Here is a 22,079-nt window from a genome sequence, read left to right on the forward strand (position 1 = left end):
TATAAACAAGCCAGACTAGTTTAAGTAAGATAAACATCAGTCCAGCATCTTTTTTCTTTTTCTAGGCCTGCATGCTTGTTTTTCAACCAGATCTAGATATCACACTCCCTGAGCTAACTGAGAACAGTGAAGTGATTATCTGTCTGGATTGCTCCGCTTCCATGGAGGGTGCGACGTTCTTGCAAGCCAAGCAGATTGCCTTATGTGCACTGTCCTTGGTGGGGAAGAAGCAAAAGATAAACATTGTCAAGTTTGGCACAGGTGAGTGCTCTTCGGCCCCAGTCCGAAGTGTGCTTCCTCCTTAATATGAACATACTCATGAGTAGAGCTGATGGCTGTTTGAACCCTGCCCTCATCTGTGGAGTAAGAGGTAGCGTAGCGCGGAGCTCCGGAACCAGAGCGCTGGCACCAGGCCCCTGGGTTCACATTCCAACTCTACCACTTGCGAGCTCTAGGTGTCACCCTGGGCAAATTACTTGAGCTTTTTATATCTCAGTTTCCTCATTTGTAATATAAGGGTAATGGTTCCTACCCCATAGTGTTGCTGTAAGGATTGAGCTAATGCATGTAAAGGATTTGAAACAGTGCCTATTACACAGTAAGTGCTGTATAAATACCACCAGTGTTCCCAGCAGCTGCGCCGAATGCAGGACCCTTGGCTGACATGTACGAGGGTCCTAAGGATATGGACAGAACATTTGAAATCAGCACAGTATAGAAAATCTATAAGGTTTCAGCAAGCATCAGATCAGCCCTTTAGGAGGAAAAGTAACACCATCCTCCAGGTGGGGATCCAGAAACATGTCAGCCACCAGAAGAAGCTACTTTAGGAATGAGAGAAGGAACTGGAGTAGAGTGAGGGGACAGTCCTGTCCTTTTGATTCTTTCCTTCCATGCCATTCAGCAGAAGACCCAGCCCTTTTATGAAGGAGCTAGGGTCTGCTGCTGCTGGGAAGAAGTCAGATAAGCCTGGGAAAACCAAGGCCCTGGAGGGAGAACGTGTCCCTCCCGTGGCCAGGCTGCCGGTGCTGCTGTGACAGCCACATCTCACTTGGCATGAGCGCACATCTCCCTTGGCATGAGCAATCTTCTACATTCAATTTTATTCAGAACATTTTTCATTGTAAAGTGCATAGTTTCAATGCACTAGAGTTTATTATTTAAAGGAATACAGTGGTGAATTTTTTATGTTAAAACTATCAAACATTGTTAGTGGTCAATAAAGTGAATATTTCATGGTTACACCTCACACCAATCTTACCGCACAGGTTACAAGGAACTATTTTCATATCCTAAGTACATCACAAGCAACAATGTGCCAACGGAGTTCATTATGGTGAGTAAAAGAACCTTCCCTCATCTCTTGGGTCTTTTCCTATCAAGTTTTAATAGTACTGTCAAGACTTATTCTCCCATGACCACTATTAGAACACCCCCAGTCTTCAGTTTTTGTATGTTGGTGGGCTCTTTTGTTTTATTAATAAAAGCAATATGAACTCATTAAAGAAAAATTGGAAATTAAAAAGGGTAGAAAAAAATTCACCCACAGTTCTACCACCTAAATACAACCAGCTTAAACAGTGTTGGAATGTTTTCTTGTGTTCCTTTTTTCCTAGTTCTGAAAATGGAAGAGGCTGAGAATGACTTAGTTCTCACTTCAGTCCAGGCCAGAAAACCCTGGGAAAGAATAAAAAAAAAAAAATCAAACAAGTGCCACTGATAATATTATAGTGACTGTGTGACATAAATAAACTAACAAGATATAAGTATAGTTGTTCCACAAATGTATAATTGAGAAAAAATACATCTTTCCAGGGGTGATATCTCTAAACCCTCATTGGGACATGCTTCAGCAAATGACAACAGTTAATGGTGAATATACCCAAAAAGGAGTAAATAACTTTTCACTTCATTTCCTCTAGTCTGCTACACCTACCATGGGAAATACAGACTTCTGGAAAACGCTCCGATACTTAAATTTACTGTACCCTTCTCAAGGGTTACGGAACATTCTCCTCATATCTGATGGGCACCTCCAGAATGAAAGTCTGACCCTGCAGCTTGTGAAGAGAAATGTCCAGCACACCAGGCTGTTCTCCTGTGGTGTTGGGTAAGTGTGGGAGATCTGGTCACACAGTGAACACTGTGGGTGAAGGAAGCAGCCTGTGGGCAGGGCTTCTTTTGTTGACCTGCATACAGTAAGTTGTAGAGCTCTGAGCTCTGAGCCAGACTGCCTGGGTCTCAGTACCTGAATTGGCCATTTGTTAGCTATGACCTTGGGCAAGTTGTTAAACCACTTGTGTATAAAATGAAGATGATGGTGAAAATGTCATAGATTTAATAGATTTACTCTGAGGATTAAATAAGCTCATATATAAAAAATACTTAAGAGGTGCCTGGGTGGCTCAGTCGGTTAAGCGTCTGACTCCTGATTTAAGCTCATGTCATGATCTCATGGTTTGTGAGTTCCAGCCCTGTTTTGGGGTCTACACTGACAGTCCAGAGCCTGCTTGGGATTCTCTTTATCTCCTCTCTCCCTCTCTCTCTCTCAAAAATAAATAAATAAACATTTTTTTAAAAGTACTTAAAACAGTCTTAAGAACAGAGCTGGCACATGGCAGACCCCAAGTCAAATGTTATATTATTATGCTGCATAAAATCCATGTTTCCAGCTTCTCCTGAGAAGCCTGAAGATCTGGTTTGTGACCTGCTGTGGGCGGGGCCCCACCCAGGCGATTTGCTCCTTCACACCTTCCTGGTGGCTGGACACATTTGCACTTTCAAACCCTGTCATGGACGTAGGATCTTTCTCTCAGAGGCTAGACCCCCTTGATTGTTGGAATGAGCTCCCACCCCGATCATAGTTAGCTTTTTTGGACTTAACTGAGGTGTATAGTATAAACATGAAGAAAACACCAAACAGAAGGGGCCTGACTGGTGTCTGCACAGAGCATGCCTGCACCCTCGTCTCCCGGGACTGCCCCCACATAGTCACATCCAGGCCTTCCTGGCCTGAGGCAGAACATGGAGCAGGACAGCCCCTCAACACAGGGCTAGGCGGAGGTGGGTGTCGGCGTTCTCTGGGGCCACTGCGCTGTCCTGGACCGGGAGTCCTCCTCAGGTCACGGCTGTGAGCTCCCAGGAGCTGGAGGCCCCCCTGCTGTACCCAAGCTGGGCCTGCCTGCCCGGAGTGCTCTCTTCCTCTCTCTGCCCCACCTCAGTCATAGCTCCTGGTCCTGTCCTCTAACGTGAGAACAGGCCAGCCAAGGGGCGCCTGGGTGGCTTAGTCGGTTAAGCGTCCGACTTTCGCTTGGGTCATGATCTCGCGGTTCGTGGGTTCGAGCCCCGCGTCGGGCTCTGTGCTGACGGCCAGCTCAGAGCCTGGAGCCTGTTTCAGAGTCTGTGTCTCCCTCTCTCTCTGACCCTCCCCTGCTCACGCTGTCTCTCTCTCTCTCCTAGAAATAAATTTAAAAAAAAAAAAAAAAGAACAGGCCAGCCAGAAAATTCGTCCAGCCCACAGAGGACGCCCCCAGGAGTTGCTCCTAAATGGACTTCTCCTGATTAACTTGCACCTGTAGACCCGGGGCAGGGCTGGGGGGGGGGGGGGGGGAGGGGAGGGGCTGGCCACAACGTGCTGCAGGGACCTGCTCCTCCCTGCCTCAGCCAGTGCCCTGTTCCGTCTTCCCGGTCACGACAGCACTTCCTGCTCCCCTGACCACGTATCGGGGCAGTGCCGCGGTCGCGGCTCCGACATCCGTGCAGAAGATACGGGGCCCTGTTGATCCTTCTTTGCTGGGGGCCCGTCGTGAGACAGATGCACGTTGGTGCAGGACCTCAGTGCCGTATGTGGGGACAGACAGCAAACAATCAATAAGCTCAAAGTGAGGTGGGCTCTCCTCAGTTCCAGGAGGGAAATAAGGGAGTGCCGTGATGGGGTGGATGGGCACCAACCTCCTTTGGGAGGTGACTTTGTGCTCTGACACAATCCAGCCTGAGGGAGCTGGGATTTTTACTGATTTCCTGTCAGGTTTTTAGGATCTTTATAAATGTTTCTGCCTCATTTTATACATACTCATTTGTGTTCACAAACCCTAGCAAGATGGGAGTTCTCCAGGAGCAGAGACGGAACTATTGCCTGTTGTAACAAGCTGTCCTCTGAGGTCCACACAGCAGGAGCAAAAAAAGATTCCCAGCAGCCTCACTAGCCAATGAAATCGATAAATAAAGAGAAATAAACCCCTGCTTAGGGGGATTCTCTAATTGGTGGTGTGGTCACCACCAATTAATTTTGAAGACTAAAGACAAATCTAATCTTTAATCAATAGGCTGAGACATATTTCAGGAATAACTTTCTTAAGCTCTTTTCCTGAAAAGTAACTGATTGTTTCCTTAATATTTCAGGAGGAACCTCTCTAAGAAAAGCTTTCCTGACAGTTATAGAATTATTACTGAGAGAAATTTAATAGAACATTGTCATTTAAATAACAAGACTTATTTTTGCTAGAAAGATGCTTCCTTATCCTTATTGTTATCTAGATGTGCATCATAAGTTTTTAATGTTTATTTATTTATTTATTTATTTTTAAAATATTTTTTTATTTATTTCTAGGAGAGAGAGACAGCGTGAGCAGGGGAGGGTCAGAGAGAGAGAGAGAGACACAGACTGTGAAACAGGCTCCAGGCTCTGAGCTGGCAGTCAGCACAGAGCCCGACGCGGGGCTCGAACCCACACACCGCGAGATCATGACCCAAGCGAAAGTCGGACGCTTAACCGACTAAGCCACCCAGGCGCCCCTATTTATTTATTTTGAGAAAAAGAGAAAGAGAGAGAATCCCAATGTGAGGCTCAATCTCATGGATCATGAGATAATGAACTGAGCCAAAATCAAAAGTCAGACATTTAATGGACTAAGCCACCCATGTGCTCCTAGATGTGCATTGTACTTGAAGATGTAGACTTTATTAACTCTTTGCCAGTTGTTGGCCTTTGGGATCAAATTTGAGTAACTGATACTCATTGAAAGCAGGTTGATATTTTTACCGGTATTCTGATAACTTTTTGGAGGTTTTTCAGAATCATCTGTTCTCTCCTTTGGTAAACCAGGAGTCAAGAATTTATGCTTTTTTTTTTTTCCCCCTATCCTGAAAGAGAAATAAGTTCTCTAGTATATGAGCACTTAATTATCCAAACCTTTAGATACTGTCTGTCCTGAGTTTTATCTCTTTAACCCCAACTACAGAAAAGCAATTCTTCTCCATATAATATCTCCTCCGTTGAGTTTTGAGCTATAGCAACACTGTTAACTACATGTAATTCAAAAATATTTCAAAAAAAAATATTTCCACAATTTCTTGAAAATTATAACCTGTGAAATGTGATCAGTTCTACAGCAAATCGTCATATCCTAAGGACTTTGTCCCAGTACGGCGCTGGAGTATTTGAGTATTTTAACTCAAAATCCAAACAGAGTTGGAAAAAACAGGTACGTTTCTGAAACATCTTATTTCTAGTTTTATACTTATATGTGGAAATAACATCTTCTTACAAATCCCTTGACAGTAACTTGTGTGTTTTCATTAATGGAAAGGGGCCCTATGGAAGGGCCAAAGGCCCCACAGGCACGCACCCCTCAGTTCTGCCTCGCGTCTGGGTCATTCTCCTAGCTTATAGTTTGATTTCTTCTCTATAAAGTATCATGGAGGATTCTTAAAGGTGAAGTAGTATACGTGTTTTGTTAGCATTATCTGTTACTGTGGCAAAATATACATAAAATTTACCATTTTAACAGTTTTTGGTGGCACTCAGTGGCATTAAGGTACACTCGCAGTGTCGTGCAGCCACCACCTCCATCCGTCTCCAGGATTTTCCTTCATCCCAAACAGAAACTCAACTCATTAAGGAGCTGCTCCTATTGTACCTTCACCTCAGCCCCTGCAACTACCATTCTGTTTCCTTTCTGTGAATCTGACTGCTTTAGAAACTTCATGTGAGCGGGATCTGATAATATCTGACCTTTTGTGTCTGGCTGATTTCATTTGGTATAGTATTTTCAAGGGCTACGCACATTGTAGAATGTGTCAGAATTGTCTTCCTTTTTAAAGGCTGAGTCTATTTCATTGTGTGCACGCACCACAATTTGTTTATCTGTACATTTGTTGATAGACATCTGTGTTTCCACCGTTTAGTTCTTGTGAGTTATGCTGCTCTGAGTAGTGACGTACAAGCACGTGTTCAGGACTCTGAATCCAGCTATTTTAGGTGTATACCCGGAAGTGGAGCTTCTGGGTCGTACGGTAATTCCGTGTTTAGCTTTTTGGAACTGCCGTACTGTTGTTCATAGTGGCTGCACCATTTTACATTCCCATCAACGATGTACTAGGCTTCCAATTTTTCTGCATAATCGATAGCACTTGTTGTTTTCTGGCATTTGCTTTTGTTTTATAATAGCCATCCTAGAGTGTGAGATTGTATCTCATTGGGGTTTTGATTTGCATTTTCCTAATGACTTGCAATGTTGAACAACTTCTCATGTGCTCATTGGCCATCTGTACTTCTTCTTGGAGAAACATCCATTCAAACCCTTTGTAATATGAATTTGTATAACTGGAATCTACTCTCTGCCAAACTTGTGTATTAGTAATTAACTAACGGAATGATTTCGGGATGTTTTGCATATTTAAATTATGTGCTAATGCTATTGTTAAGAATTCTATTTAAAATCTTTCTGAAAAAATACCCTGAGCAGAAAGGAGGAAAAGAAGAAAAACAAGCAAAGAGCTACAAATCCTGAAGGGTAGAATGTAAAAGTATTCTAAGTGTTAACTCACTCTTTTCTGGATGTAACATTGAAAGAGAAATAATTCCTCTCTTATAAATAGATAGAAGACCAAATGACCAGGTTACGTTCTCCCAGCTGCCGCTCCGTCTCCGTCAAATGGCAGCAGCTAAGCGCAGCCGCACCTGAGCCCCTGCAGGCGCCAGCCCAGGTGCGGGCCTTGTTCCCCAATGACCGACTCCTTGTCTACGGGTTCATTCCTCATTGTACACAGGTGAGCGGCACACAGCTGGGAAGAGCAGTGTATGTTGCCAACAATTTTATTCTTCTTTCTCTTTTCTTCCCTCTCCTCCGCCCAGATCATAATATACTGGCAAATTTACTGTTTCCATAATATACTGGAAACATAATGGGTCATCAACTAGGGACCCTGGGGAGCCTTTTAATTTCCATTGAAAGGAGAGAAAATCACTGTGAAACTAGCCAAGACACTGTGGAGTGAAAAAGCTAATAAGGGATTTCCTCCCCACCCTCCAATCCTTTGCAGGCAACTCTGTGTGCATTAATTCAAGAGAAAGAATTTTCTACAATGGTATCGACTACTGAGCTTCAGAAGACAACTGGCACTGTAAGACTCAAACCTTGAACCATGAGCTCACTGTTTGAAAGCTGTCCTCATGTAGTATTTTCTTATATGATGCTGCATGTACTTCCTTTGTTGTTCCTGTTTCTGTGTTGAGACTTCAGTACACAAATGTGATATGGAGAATTGCTATCCATACAAACGAGGACACTCTGATTCAGTTTTTAACACAGTACTTCTTCTGGGGTTCTTGACTCTAGTGTATCCGCATCAGCGGATATGAATAACTGCAATGAAATTTGGTATTTTGTACATGAATATCTTTTAGGAAGGTTCTCAAAGGTGTCCGTGACTCAATCAAAGTTAAGTGCCACGGTTTCACCTATGTTATCTAGTAATATTCAGTATAATAGTACTGAACTAAGAGTAAACACATATTGAGAATGTGTTTGCTTTTTCTACTTTTGGATTAAAAGCAAATAAATTATCACCGGAAAGTTTGTAGTATTTGCACTAGTACTTGATCTACTATCGTCAGACCTGGAAAACCTTTCATCTATGTATATTATATATGCAGCTTGCTATTCATAAGAGTATTTGCATAGCCAGATCAACTATTTCCCAGACATTGCAGATTTTGTTAAGATAAAATATGACTTAACTTTTTGGCCCTGAATCAATAATTATAACTTATTATTTGCCCATGATGTGTGTATAGAACTTTAGGGAACCTCCATATTGTTTTAAAAATTGAATCTAAGGAGAAAATTAAGTCAAAGGATTTTACGTTTTACCTGGGAGGAGGTCATTCTCCATAAAATTACAGTTTTTATAGTTGTACTTTCTCTGTGAGCTGGGGCCCTATTGATAACAAAATGACAAGAGCTGGAATTGCCATGGAAATCAGACATTGCCATTTAAGATCAGTTGTATCTTCGTTGGAGAGAAAGGGAGACGATCCTGCGTCTCACTCTGGGGGGCACGTTTTGCTGCTCCTGCCGTTCCCAAAATACTCTTTTATAGAAGTGACAAAACCGTAGGGACAGGAAACAGGTGAGGGGGTACCAGGTGCTGGAGGTGATGGCAAGGGGCATGAGGAACGTTTGAAAGTGAAGAACTCTTCTGTATCTTTATTTCCACGGTGGTCACCACAACTGTATACATTCATTACGGGTCATCAAACTGTACACTTAAAAGAGGGGAATTTACTACTATACGTCAAATTTAAAAGTGGTTTTCTAAGTAAGACTTCAGCTAGAAGCCGTTTGAATCTTTCTCCCCTTTGCTGCTTACACACAGATGATCCACAAGCTGACAGCCCGAGCTCTGATCCGAGATTATGAAGATGGCATCCTCCATGAAAATGAAACAAATCATGAGGTTCGCTCTTTTTGTTGTTTTTGATCCTTCTTAAGTTGATTTACCCATGGAAACGTGAAGTGAGGATAGCTGGATGGAGAAGCATGTGGTCCGGGGGCATCGCTGTTGTAGCCGTGTTTCCTGTGCCTGGGATGCAGCGTGCTCAGGACATGTTTGTTGGACGGATTAACAAAAGAACAGATGTCATTGGTTTCCTGAGAATTCTCCGATCATTTTAGTCATCAGAAAGGGACCGGAAGAGGGCTCAGAGAACATTCACTGAGTGCCTGCCATAAATGTCACCTTAGATTTCATACATGGTAGGCACGGGTGTTCTCATCGCAGTGATGAAGCAGCCCAGCTGCAGGGCAGGTGGGCGACCAGCCTAAACACAGGCAGTGGAGCCAGAGACCGCCCTGCTCCGCCTTCACTGAGCCCTGACCGGGGCCCCACTCAGCCAGCCCACCGGCGGCCTGGTCCCTGGGAGCTGTGACCTTAAATGGGCTCAGGATAGTAGTACGTACTCAGTGCCCTTCCGGAAAGAAGGCACCAGAGTGCCATGCCTGGCTGTGCACGCAGACAGTCACAGCCGGTGACAGATGGCCTTGTATTTCCACTGTTCTCCCTGGTGCCCTTGGATTAGCCGCCTGTGTTCTGCTTTACTTAAGGCCTTTTTATCTCTGGGGGCAACTGACCAGTCCTGCTACCAAGTCCACCTCTCCACACCTTGGAGGGCCCATCTTTAAAATGGGAGGCGTGGCCTGTTTGTGAAAGAATGCAGAAGCTGACCACACTTGAGGACGAGAGTTCTTTGTTATCCATAAAGAGCTATAGAAATGTGAATTATTTTTTCTATGACTTAGCCAGTTACTTGATCCTATTTTGCCAGGAATGGTGAGTCCCTCACTCAAGATTTTACACAGGGCCACTGACTCAATTTAACTTGAAATGCTAATTATAAAATGCTTTATTTTATAGAAAAACGCCTTATTAGATTACTTAATACTTGTTTTATTGGTCATACATAGCTAAATAGTGAAAAATAAGATGTGACTTCATTTGTTTGATTCTATCCTAGATGAAGAAGCAAATCCTAAAATCTCTGATTATTAAACTAAGTAAAGAAAACTCTCTCATAACACAATTTACAAGCTTTGTGGCAGTTGAGAAAAGGGTATGTATTATTGTTAATTCCTGGTTATTTCTTTTGTATTTATGTATTAAGAACATTTCTCTTGCTCTGTTACCAGCAATATCCATGTTCATGACTTGTGAAGAGCAGAGGCACGTGGGAGAGGGCAAGGAGGACTGTCAAACCAGGGCCTCGCATTCATGGAGGGCCTCACAGTTAGGGTTCATGATAATCTCTGTATATGACTCACATAGGGGCGCCTGGGTGGCTCAGTCGGTTAAGTGTCCGACTTTGGCTCAGGTCATGATCTCACGGTTCATGGTTTTGAGCCCTGCGTCGGGCTTTGTGCTGACAGCTAACTCAGAGCCTGGAGCCTGCTTCACATTCTGTGTCTCCCTCTCTCTCTGATCCTCCCCTGATCACACTGTCTCTCTCTCTCTCTCTCAAAAATAAATAAAAAACATTTGCAAAAATAAAAAAATAAAAAAATGACTCACATGCACTATTATTTTTAATGTTATAATTATTACTTATTATATACCTTCTGAGATATACTACAGTTTTGTTACATTTTGGTATTTCTTTTATTAATGCAAGACCATCAAAAACTAGAAAGGGCTTGAGTCTCCCCTCCTGTGAGAGGCCCTTTCTCTTTCATAAGTTTAAGAGGAGAGCCCACAGAAGGCACTTTGCACACAGCATTCACATCAAGCTCAATAAAGAGGAAAGCCACTCAAAGGAGCCTGTACCTCTTTCTCTCTGTCTTGTGGCCCAAGACACACAGTCTAATCTGACACCCAAACATATTACAAACAAAGGATTCACCAGACTTTAGGGTGTATAGTAATCATTTGATTTGATAATGTCTGTTTTCTTTCTACCTATTTGTGATTCAATACAGGATGGTAAGGAGTCACCTTTTAATATTCCAAATATTTTGGAACTTATTGCCAAAGAAGATGTAGATTTTCTGCCGTACATGAGCTGGCAGGAGGAGCAACCAGATGCCGATGTGGCACAGGTAAATTGTTAGTTACCAAATACATCGGTGTTGTGTTTTCAGATTTCAATGATGGTGATGGGAACCCTTTGCTAAAAGAGCACCCTATTGCTTGTCTATGCAGAAACTGTTGTCTCCCCCCTAATGGAAAATATTTGTGCCTTTATAAAAAAGCTGTTACATGACTGAGAAAGTCACCATATATAAACGTATCTATAAAGTCCCGAAGGGGAACCCCCGTGATTTGGCTTCATTCATAGACAAATAAACTGCCATACAGCAAACTGAAGTCATTAACTCTAAGTAATTGGTAGGTTTGTCATGAAAGTAGTGATAAAAGCCCTATCTAGTAATCTAAATCCACCACGAATACTTCTTAAAGCTGATAGTGCTTTATACTGTGGTATAAAGCTAATAGTGCTTTATAGTCAGAAACAGAAGTTGAGAAATGTGACTTGCATAGACAGTGGAAGTGAAAGGCATATTCAAAACCAAAGGAACAAAACAGTGCTATTAGACCCTTAGGTATCTAGGGTGGTAAAAAGAAAAAAAAAGGCCAAAATTTTGGAATTTAGAATCTAAGGAAAAAATTTGAGAGGAATTTTGGGAAAATAACCACCATTCATTTTCCTTGATCCATTTGGAAGTTATTCTATCTGTTAAGAATATAAAAACACATTAGATATCATTTGCTTGCTTTGTTCATAAAACCGTGTTTAGTATGACTTGAAATGGTAAATAACAACACAGCAACAACAAAACCACAGGTATTTCCTCAAATCCTTCATGCAGAATTTTTTTTTTGTTTCATCTTCTAGTTGTCTTTAAAGAAAGGGAAGGTGAAATTTAATAACTTCTGAAAATCCTGTTTCCACTCTTTTTCTGAGTTTACTTCTCTGGTCCCATAGATTCTACTAGATAGAAGAGAAATTGTAGGTGCCACAGAGCAGAAGAGCAGTGGTAGAATTACGGGGTGACTGCAGCCCCTCACAGAAAGGTGGTGGGGATAGGCAGCCTCTGAGGCAGCTCTCCCATTGTTGCAAGCCCCTCGTCCTCTGGCTGAAGTGACTTCCAGGGGATTTAAAGAGCCTGCACCTTAACTTCCCCTGCTCATTTTTTGCTCTTCCCCTTTTGGGAGCCAGACATTGAACACCAGGACATTAGAAATAGCTGAATATATGGGAATAATTAAAAAGTGTCTGCACAAAACCAAGGAAAAGCTCAGAAAAGACCTAAGAAGTCATTAAGTTTACACTTCAGGCTTATTCTCAGCACAGAGACAGCCTACAACAATTAAAAAAGAAAAAAATAACAAAAAGCTTTTAGCCTACTAGGAAAGGGAAATCCCTCATTTGATAAAGGGCACCAATGAAGAACTTACAGTTAATGTCATATTTAACGGTAAAATGCTAAATGGTTTTCTCCTACGAGTGGGATCTTACCACTTCTGTTCAACATTGTACAGAATATTCTAACTGGTACCTAAGGCAAGACAAAATACATAAAAAGCATACATGTTGAAAGGAAAGAATCAAAACTTTCTTTCCTCTTAAGCAACCTAATTGTCTATGTTGAACATTTTAAAGATTCTCTAGAAAGATTATTAGAACTAATAAGAGAGTTTGGCAAGGTTACAGAATGCAAGGTTAATATAAGAAATCAACTGGATCTATATACTAGTAATAATCAGAAACTGAAATTTAAAAAACAATAGCACTTATAATACCGTAGAAAATATAAAATATGTAGAATCAAATTTGACAAAATATAAGCAGGACCTGTACATTGAAAGTTACAAAACACTGCTGAGAAAATTGCAGTTGAAGACTTAAATAGATGTTCTTGAATTAGATGATTCCATATTGTTAAGATCTTAATTTTCCTCATATTGATCTATAGATTCAATTCAATCCAAATCAAAGTCCCAGCAAGTTTTTTTGTTTGTTTGTTTATAAATTTATACACTCCATACTCAGTAAAAAATTCGACTCAGTAATCAGAAATCTCCCCACAAACAAGAGTCCAGGGCCGGATGGCTTTCCAGGGGATTCTACCAAACATTTAAAGAAGAGTTAACACCTATTATTTTGAAGCTGTTCCAAAAAATAGAAATGGAAGGAAAACTTCTACGCTCATTCTGTGAGGCCAACATAACCTTGATTCCAAATCCAGACAAAGATCCCACTGAAAAGGAGAACACGGATGAATTTCTCTAATGAACATGGATGCAAAAATCCTCAACAAGATACTAACTAGCCAACCATCCAATAATACATTAAAAGAATTATTCACTATGAACAAGTGGAATTTTTACCTGGTATGCAGGGTTGGTTCAATATCCACAAAACAACCAGCGTGATACATCACATCAATAAAAGAAAGGAGAAGAACTACATGGTCCTCTCAATAGATGCAGAGAAAGCATTTGACAAAATAAGCCATCTTTTCTTGATAAAAACCCTCAAGAAAGTAGGTTAGAAGGATCCTACTTCAAGATCATAAAGGCCATATATGAAAGACCCACTGCTAATATCATCCTCAATGGGGAAAAACTGAGAGCTTTCCCCCTGACACCAGGAAAATGACAGGGAGGTCCACTCTCACCACTCTTATTCAACTTAGTGATGGAAGTCATAGCCTCAGCAATCACACAACACAAAGAAATAAAAAGTGTCCAAATCAGCAAGGAGGAAGGCAAACTTTCTTCACAGATGGCATGATACTCTATGTGGAAAACCTAAAAGACTCCACCAAAAAACTGCTAGAACTGATATAGGAATTCAGCAAAGTTACAGGATATAAAATCAGCGTACAGAAACTCGTTGGATTTCTATACACCAATGATGAAGTAGCAGAAATAGAAATCAAGGAATTGATCCCATTTATACTTGCACCAAAACCCATAAAATACCTAGGAATAAACCTAACCAAAGAGGTCTAAGATCTGTCTGCTGAAAACTATAGAAAGCTTATGAAAGAAATTGAAGAAGACACACAAAAAAAATGGGAAAACATTACATGCTCATAGATTGGAAAACAAATATTGTTAAAATGTCAATACTACTCAAAGCAGTCTACACATTCAATGCAATTCTTATCAAAATAACACCAGCATTCTTCACAGGCCAACTAATCTTTGACAAAGCAGGAAAGAATATCCAGTGGAAAAAAGACAGTCTTTTCAACACATGGTGTTTGGGAAATTGGACAGCAATATGCAGAAGAATGAACCTGGACCAATTTCTTACACTGTACACAAAAATAAACTCAAAATGGATGAAAGACCTAAATGTAAGACAGGAAGCCATCAAAATCCTAGAGGAGAAAACAAGCAACAACCTCTTTGACCTTGGCCGCAGGAACTTCTTAACTTGACATGTCTCCAGAGGCAAGGGAAATAAAAGCAAAAATGAACATATTGGGACCACATCAAGATAAGAAACTTCTGCATGGCAAAGGAAACAATCAGAAAAATTAAAAGGTAACTGACAACGGGAGAAGATATTTGCAAATGACATCAGATAAAGGATTAGTATCCAAAATCTATAAAGAACTTGTCAAACTCAACACCCAAAAAAACTACTAATCTAGTGAAGAAATGGGTAAAAACATGAACAGACACTTTTCCAAAGACATCCAGATGGCTAACAGACACATGAAAAGATGCTCAACATCACTCATCATCAGGGAAATACAAATTAAAACTACTATGAGATACCACCTCACACCTGTCAGAATGGCTAAAATTAACAACTCAGGCAACAACAGATGTTGGCAAGGATACAGAGAAAGGAGAACCCTTTTGCACTGCTGGTGAGAATGCAAAGTGGTGCAGCCACTCTTAAAACAGTATGGAGGTTCCTCAAAACATTAAAAATAGAACTACCCTACAACTCAGCAATTGCACTACTAGGTATTTTCCCAAAGGATACAAAAAATGCTGATTCAGAGGGGTACATGCACCCCCCAATGTTTATAGCAGCACTATCAACAGTAGCCAAAGTATAGAAAGAGCCCAAATGCCCATCGACTGATGAATGGATAAAGATGATGTGGTGTGTGTGTGTGTGTGTAATTGGACTTAACTAGAATCAAAACTTATGGGGGCGCCTGGGTGGCTTAGTCGGTTAAGCGTCCGGCTTTCGCTTAGGTCATGATCTCGCGGTTCGTGGGTTCGAGCCCCGCGTCAGGCTCTGTGCTGACTGCCAGCTCGGAGCCTGGAGCCTGTTTCAGTCTGTGACTCCCTCTCTCTCTGACCCTCCCCTGCTCACACTGTCTCTCTCTCTCTCCTAGAAATAAATAAAAATTAAAAAAACCAAAAAAAAACCACTTATCCTCTTCAGGGTTGCTTGGGTGACTCCCTCTGTTGAACGTCCAACTCTTGATTTCTCTTCAGGTCATGATCCCAGGGTCATGGGATCAAGCCCCACATCAGGGTCTGTGCTGAGTGTATAGGCTGTTTCAGATCCTCTCTCTCTCTCTCAAAATAAATAAATACCCTTTTAAAAAAAAGAATCACATGCTCTACAAATGAGCCAGCCAGGCACTGCCAGGCTAATTATTTCCAAAATATCCCAAACTTTTAATTCATATAAAACTACATTTCATTTACATGCAACTTTTTAAGAATGACTCTTTAACTTTCAAATAATAGTAGTAACATAGCATCTTTAATTCCCTTCTGTTTTATATGTTATTCAAAGTCTAGTGTAAAAATATATTCATTTAGTTATTTTTTTATAAATGTTTTTATTTTTGAGAGAGAAAGAGAGAGACAGAGCATGATTGGGGGAGGGGCAAAGAGAGAGGGAGACACAGGATCTGAAGCAGGCTCCAGGCTCTGAGCTGTCAGCACAGAGCCCCATGTGAGGTGTGAACTCACAAACCATGAAACCATGACCCAAGCTGAAGTTGGACCCTCAACCAACTGAACCACCCAGGCACCCCTTCATTTAGTTACTTTAAAGCTTTTGAAATTTTTTTCAGTTTTCTCACTTTCCTAATATTGCTGTAAAGCAGTATAAAAGACTAGAATAATTTATTTCAAATTATCAGCTTATTTGAGGGCTAATTTACACACTCTGATACTGCTAATTATAAAATCTTGGACAAGACACTTCTTTGGTCCTCAGTTTCCTCTTGTATAAAATGAGGGATATTGAAAATTCCAAGATGCTAAGAACCAAGAGAAACAAGATATTTGGTGTATTTATTGTTGCTGTTCTTCCCAGATCTCAGACTCTGTACCTATGAAACAATGGTATTGCGCTTAAATTATCCTGAGTATCCCCTCCTTTCAATACTCTGGGATAAGCAATTGCTTGTCTGTTAGGAAGTATGTTCATTTTATTTTGTGTTTTCCCTTATGTTATATTTTCCCCTTTTGTGCAGCCTCTTTCAGCATTCTCTAGATGGAACGAAGAACTGCAACATCAACATTTGACTAACAGAAAATCTGGATCACCTAAGCTGGAAGGTTTTGAAGATTTAGAAAAGGATTGCTTCAGTTCCCCACTATCCAAAAAATCTTTAACACTCAGTTTCAAAAGTGAAGATGTGGAAAAGACATTGGCTTTAAGGCAGACGGGTTCATTTAAACAAACAGGAGATGAACCACTATATAGAAAAGCCCCTTTCCTAAAACTGGGTGCTGGCAGTATTTCTGCTTCCTATAGGTCAGCCTGTGTGAGAGCTCAGCCCTTTATCGGTTCTTGTTTCCAGTCTCCTCCCCGCTTACCCCCTCCAAAGCTTTGTCTTGCTCCTGCTGCTGGCCCCAGACATTCTGCTCCATCTGAGAATGACCTGGAAGGTGAGCCCTTAGCTGGTTCCAGTTTCCAGTCTCCTCCCCGCTTACCCCCTCCAAAGCTTTGTCTTGCTCCTGCTGCTGGTCCCAGACATTCTGCTCCATCTGAGAATGACCTGGAAGGTGAGCCCTTAGCTGGTTCCAGTTTCCAGTCTCCCCGCTTACCCCCTCCAAAGCTTTGTCTTGCTCCTGCTGCTGGTCCCAGACAGTCTGCTTCATCTGAGAATGACCAAGACCTTCAAACTGAGAGTTGTAGTGATTCTTCCCTTAAGTCATCTACCCCTTTGAATCCGTCTCAACTACTTTTTGGATCCTCTGCTCGTTTTCCTAATGTAGGAGCCTCGTTTAGCTTTGGGCAGGTTATTCTACCTGAAAGTTATCAAGGCCTTAAGACTGACAGTTGTGCTAGCAGTTCTCTTGAGTCGGACACTCCCCCACAGCCAAATATTTTTTCCTCTCCTCCTAGAGTTCCTCCCTCCGGTCTATCCAGAGAGTTTGGCTTTCATTACCTTTCTGGTTCTCCTTTTTATTTTCAAAATTCCCCAGTTCGTTCTAGCGCCAGTTACAAGCCACAGATAGATCTGTTTGCTAACACAGAATCAGACGCTTCTTCAGCAAATGTTTCTGCCATGATTTCATCATCCACTTCAAGTGATGGGCATTTTTCTGAAACAAAAAATGTTGAAACGCCAAGATTTCTGAAATGTCATTTGGCAAAATCTGATATAACAGGAAGTGATTTTACTGCAAGCTTTCAGGCACGAAAAGATGAACAAAGCTGGATGAATTTTGCACCTTGGACCAAACTCTTCAATCTACAAACTGAGGTATTAGTCTTATTTCTCCTTAAGTCTGTGGTTAATTAGACACATAGTTTAGAGCAGAGCTACTCAAAGTACCTGGTCGTTTATCAGTGCAATGGAGAGGTAAGTGACTTGTGGCAGATTATAAATCAACAAACTGCTTCTGCCATTGAGAAAATTTTTCAAAAAAAAAGTCAACAATAAATACAGTGTGCTTGATAACGGTATTTATCTATTTTTAACTGTTAGTCTAGAATATCATGCAAGTGAATGTTAATATTCCTCAACTGAAAGTTAGCATCCCTGAATGGGTCAGGGGGTAAGACCTTGATTGCCTAGGTTCTAGAACAGGCGAATTGCAATCATGTAAATTTCCCATTGTGAAGTAGACGAGTGCTGTAAGTATACTCTTAATTGTTTTCATATATAGTCTTGGGAATATCACTCAACATCTCAACATGTAAGACTGTGTTAGGGCTTATCATTCCATTTGTGAAGCTAATAAACACTAAGTAAACTTAGTTCCTGCAATGGTACTAAGACCAGACTCATATCTGTAATTATTTGTTTTAATGTAAAGTAGTTTGGTAAAGTGGAAACACAAATTGATTTAGTGTAAGACTAAATTTGAGCCTCGATCCTAGTGCTTTGTGATTTGAGGCAAGTCAGATAACCTTTCTGAGTCTCAGTTTCTTCATCTGTATGCTGGGGATAATAGTGTCTGCCTCATAGAGTAGCTTTGAGGTTTAAACATGACATAACAGCTGTCCGGCTTTGTTTTTTACCTGAAAGAGTGTCCATGAAAGCAGTATAGGAAGCAGTACAGCAGATGCTGCTGTCTTCAGGCCCTGGAGCCAGACTACTAGGGCTTACATTGTGCCTCTGCTGCTTGTTAGCTGTGTGACCTTGGACAAGTTGCTTAAACTCTCTGTGCCTCAGTGATCTCATCTGCAAAGTGGCTATAGTAATAGTCTCTCCACAGAAAGTGTCTAAAAAGATTGTTTTCTTAAATCTAAACACCTACGACTAGTTTAATACTAGTCAGCATATACCACTGCTATTATTTTTCAAATTATTGCCATAGAATCTGTGTATCTGCCTATGACCTCATCTTCCTTTCTGCTTTCTGTATTAGCTTCCCTGGGACCTGGAGTTGCTCTGCTTCAAGGTCAAGATCCCCATGTTCAGCCTTACAGCCACCTCATAATATGTAATAAGCATCCTTAAAAGTAGAGACTTAGGGGCACCTGGATGGCTCAGTTGGTTAAGTGTCCGACTTCGGCCAAGTTTGTGATCTCATGGCTCATCTCTGAGTTGTACTGACAGCTCAGAGCCTGGAGCCTGCTTCAGATTCTGTGCCTCCCTCCCCTGATCACTCTCTGTCTGTCTCTCTCAAAAATGAGTGAACAGGGGCGCCTGGGTGGCTTAGTCGGTTAAGCGTCTGACTTTCGTTCGGGTCATGATCTCGCGGTTCGTGGGTTCGAGCCCCGCGTCGGGCTCTGTGCTGACTGCCAGCTCAGAGCCTGAAGCCTGTTTCAGTCTGTGACTCCCTCTCTCTCAGACCCTCCCCTGCTCACGCTGTCTCTCTCTCTCCTAGAAATAAATAAAACATTAAAAAAAAAAAATTGAGTGAACATTAAAAAAAAATTTTTTTTTAAAGTAGAAACTTAGCTGGGGCGGGCAGAGGACAGTGAGGATAAATAAGGTCATTTTAAAGAGCATATTCACAACAATTTTATATTTAGTAAAAATTTGTCATTTTCATATTTCAGACTTCATAAAGGCACATTTTTAATGGTAAACAAAAGGAATCATGCTACTTAAAAGTTTGAGAAACATTTGTTCAAAATATTACTAGAAGAAAAAAATGCATAACATCATTTTTTAAAATACCTACACATGAGCCTCTTTCCAGACTTTTTACAAGTGCCGCCTGATACATAGTGTCCATAGTATTTTTAGATCCCTAATAATACGATGTCACTAGTGTATGAAGAACTTTGATTTAAACATTTTTTTTCATTTTTTAATATTTTATTTATTTTTGAGAGACAGAGAGACAGAGTGGAGGAGCGGCAGGGAGAGAGGGAGAAACAGAATCTGAAGCAGCTCCAGGCTAAGAGCTGTCAGCACAGAGCCCGATGTGGGGCTCGAACCCACAAACTGAGATCATGACCTGAGCCAAAGTTGGACACTTAACTGTCTGAACCACCCAGGTGCCCTTGAGGAACTTTGATTTTAAAAATAATAAAAATAATTACAAAAATGTTTGATAATAAAAATAATTACAAAAATGTTTGATAATAAAAATTTTAGAAATGTCTTAATAAACTGAATTTAAATAATTTGAAGCATATTATTTATTACATACTTGTTATGTGTGTGATTAAATTTCAGTAATGTGGCTTAACTTTGCTTTTTTATTTCATAGGATGGCTTCTGGAAACTTACACCAGAACTGGGATTTATTTTAAACCTTAATACGAATATTTTAAACAGCTTTCTTGAAAAAAAAGGCATTCGATCTCTAGGTAAGTCACATTTTTCTATTAGTTAAATGGCATGCTCTTAATTGTTATAAATTTTGTTGTAAACTAGTATACTAATATGATAATTACGTAAGTTACATATGAGTGGAATTATATTTGTTAACCATCCAAGGAAACAGAGGACCAGTTTCTAGCCATATCTTTACTGCTAATTAGGGTAGTGCCTGTGTAAGTTAATTAGCATAAGTAGCAATAATTTCTATTTTAAAAATCCAAAATTTCAGTAGCTTAACACAAAGATTGTGTTAAGATTGTTTTCGTGCACATATCACAACCAAATAGTAGTCAGCAGGAAAATTCCACTCTAGGTTTTCATTTAGAGACCCAGGCTCCTTCCATATTGTGGCTCTACCATTATCAAAAGTGTCTTTAAAATTACTCTAGTGAAAAGGAAAGAAGGAAATATTGCCCAGGCATCACTTACCAGGTAGATAGGAGGAGAAAGAAGCAATGGGGCAGGAGCGAGTCACAGAGCCCCACCCACATACAAGATGGCTGGGAAATGTGCTTCAGCTTTGTGTCCAGGAAGAGAAAACAGCTCTGGTAAGGGGTCAGTCTTTGCCAGAGCGAGTTCAGTCTCTGTGGACCTGTTTCTTGTCATGACAGCGAAGGGCTGGATGGGCAAGTGGTTGAAGGTCAAACGCTAGCCTTAGGTTAAGACATTTTTTAAAATAAAAATACCCATTATTAAACAACTAGTCAGTATTCAGGGAACAGCAATGTCTACCTACCCTGCCATCTCCTCAAAAAAGTCAGGGTTTTCATACTCCAGGCTTATTCCAGGGTTAGCAGGCCTTTGTCTGCTTGACTTGCACCCCACTGAAAAGGAATGATGAAAATTTGCATGAGGAGAATTCTAGTTCTTGGAATGATAAAGGAGCTTGAATCTGACTAAATCTCTCACCAGTAGGATTTAGTAAGCCCAGACAAAATATTTGAAAACCACTTTTCTAAGGCCTGGAATGCAATTAAAAAAAAGAGAGAGAGACAAAAACCAGAAGGTTCAAAATCCCTGAAAAAAGGAAGAAAATGAGGTGGATTCTGCATATACCCAGCTGTCCACCCAAAGGTACTTCTAAGTTCATGAGGCACATGAGAGGTTGGAACTGAAGCAAAGCCTTAATGGGATAATGACACAGAGGTCAGAGTTCGGGGCTGCCAGAGTGGCTGGAAAGTAAGGGTGAAAATCCAAGCAAGGAAGGAGCTGCCGGAGGCTCGGACACCTGCATTCGAATTCCCTCAGATTGTTGGCTCTCCCCTAACCTGTACTTACAGGCGTGACTTTAAGGAATCCAGGCAAAAAGCAACAGCTGGGAAGAAAAAGAGCAGATAGAGATACTAGCTGCTGCCAAGTGTTAGGGAACAGAGTTTGGTATTTGAATTATACTAAATTTAGAATTGACAAACATCTTGGAGCACCCGGGTGGCTCAGTCAGTTAAGCGTCTGACTTCAGCTCAGGTCATGATCTCACAGCTTGTGAGTTGAAGCCACGCGTCGGGCTCTGTGCTAAGAGCTCAGAGCCTGGAGCTGCTTCAGATTCTGTGTCTCCCTCTCTCTACCCCTCCCCCACTTGTGCTCTGTCTCTTTCTCACAAGAATAAATAAACATTAAAAAAAAAAATAGAACTACCCTAGTATCCAGCAGTTGCACTGCTAGGTATTTTTCTAAAGGAGACAAAAATGCTTATTTGAAGGATTATATGCACCCCACTGTTTATAGCAGTACAACAACAATAGTCAAATTATGGAAAGGACCCAAATGTCCATTGACTGGTGACTGGATAAAGAAGATGTGGTTTATATATACAATGAAATACTAGTTGGTAGTGAGAAAGAATGAAATCCTGCCATTTGCAGCAATATGGATGGAACTAGAGGGTATTAATGTTAAGAGAAATTAAGTCAGAGAAAGACAGATATATGATTTCATTCATATGTGGAATTGGAGACACTCAAAAGATGAACAAGGGAAGTTAAAAATAAGATAAAAACAGAACTGAGGCAAACCATAAGAGACTCTTAAATACAGAGAACAAACTGAGGATTGCTGGAGGGGAGGTGGATGGGGGAATGG

The 22,079-nt window shown here is 41.0% G+C and overlaps 1 protein-coding gene across 1 annotated transcript in view; it reads left to right on the top strand.

The window, feature by feature from the left end:
* The window catches only part of PARP4 (poly(ADP-ribose) polymerase family member 4), an 86,427-nt gene that overhangs the window by 56,890 nt on the left and 7,458 nt on the right, over positions 1-22,079 (top strand). Inside the window, exons 22-33 of the mRNA XM_039256951.1 lie at positions 66-261; positions 1,269-1,336; positions 1,923-2,110; positions 5,384-5,483; positions 6,880-7,050; positions 7,324-7,404; positions 8,659-8,739; positions 9,797-9,892; positions 10,752-10,871; positions 16,242-16,746; positions 16,861-17,480; positions 19,888-19,987. Of these exons, the coding sequence (XP_039112882.1) occupies positions 66-261; positions 1,269-1,336; positions 1,923-2,110; positions 5,384-5,483; positions 6,880-7,050; positions 7,324-7,404; positions 8,659-8,739; positions 9,797-9,892; positions 10,752-10,871; positions 16,242-16,746; positions 16,861-17,480; positions 19,888-19,987 (2,326 nt within the window). The remainder of the gene's footprint in view (positions 1-65; positions 262-1,268; positions 1,337-1,922; positions 2,111-5,383; positions 5,484-6,879; positions 7,051-7,323; positions 7,405-8,658; positions 8,740-9,796; positions 9,893-10,751; positions 10,872-16,241; positions 16,747-16,860; positions 17,481-19,887; positions 19,988-22,079) is intronic.

Source organism: Hyaena hyaena, unplaced genomic scaffold (genome assembly GCF_003009895.1).
Source record: "Hyaena hyaena isolate Hyena2069 unplaced genomic scaffold, ASM300989v1 scaffold_602, whole genome shotgun sequence".
Classification (NCBI taxonomy): domain Eukaryota; kingdom Metazoa; phylum Chordata; class Mammalia; order Carnivora; family Hyaenidae; genus Hyaena; species Hyaena hyaena.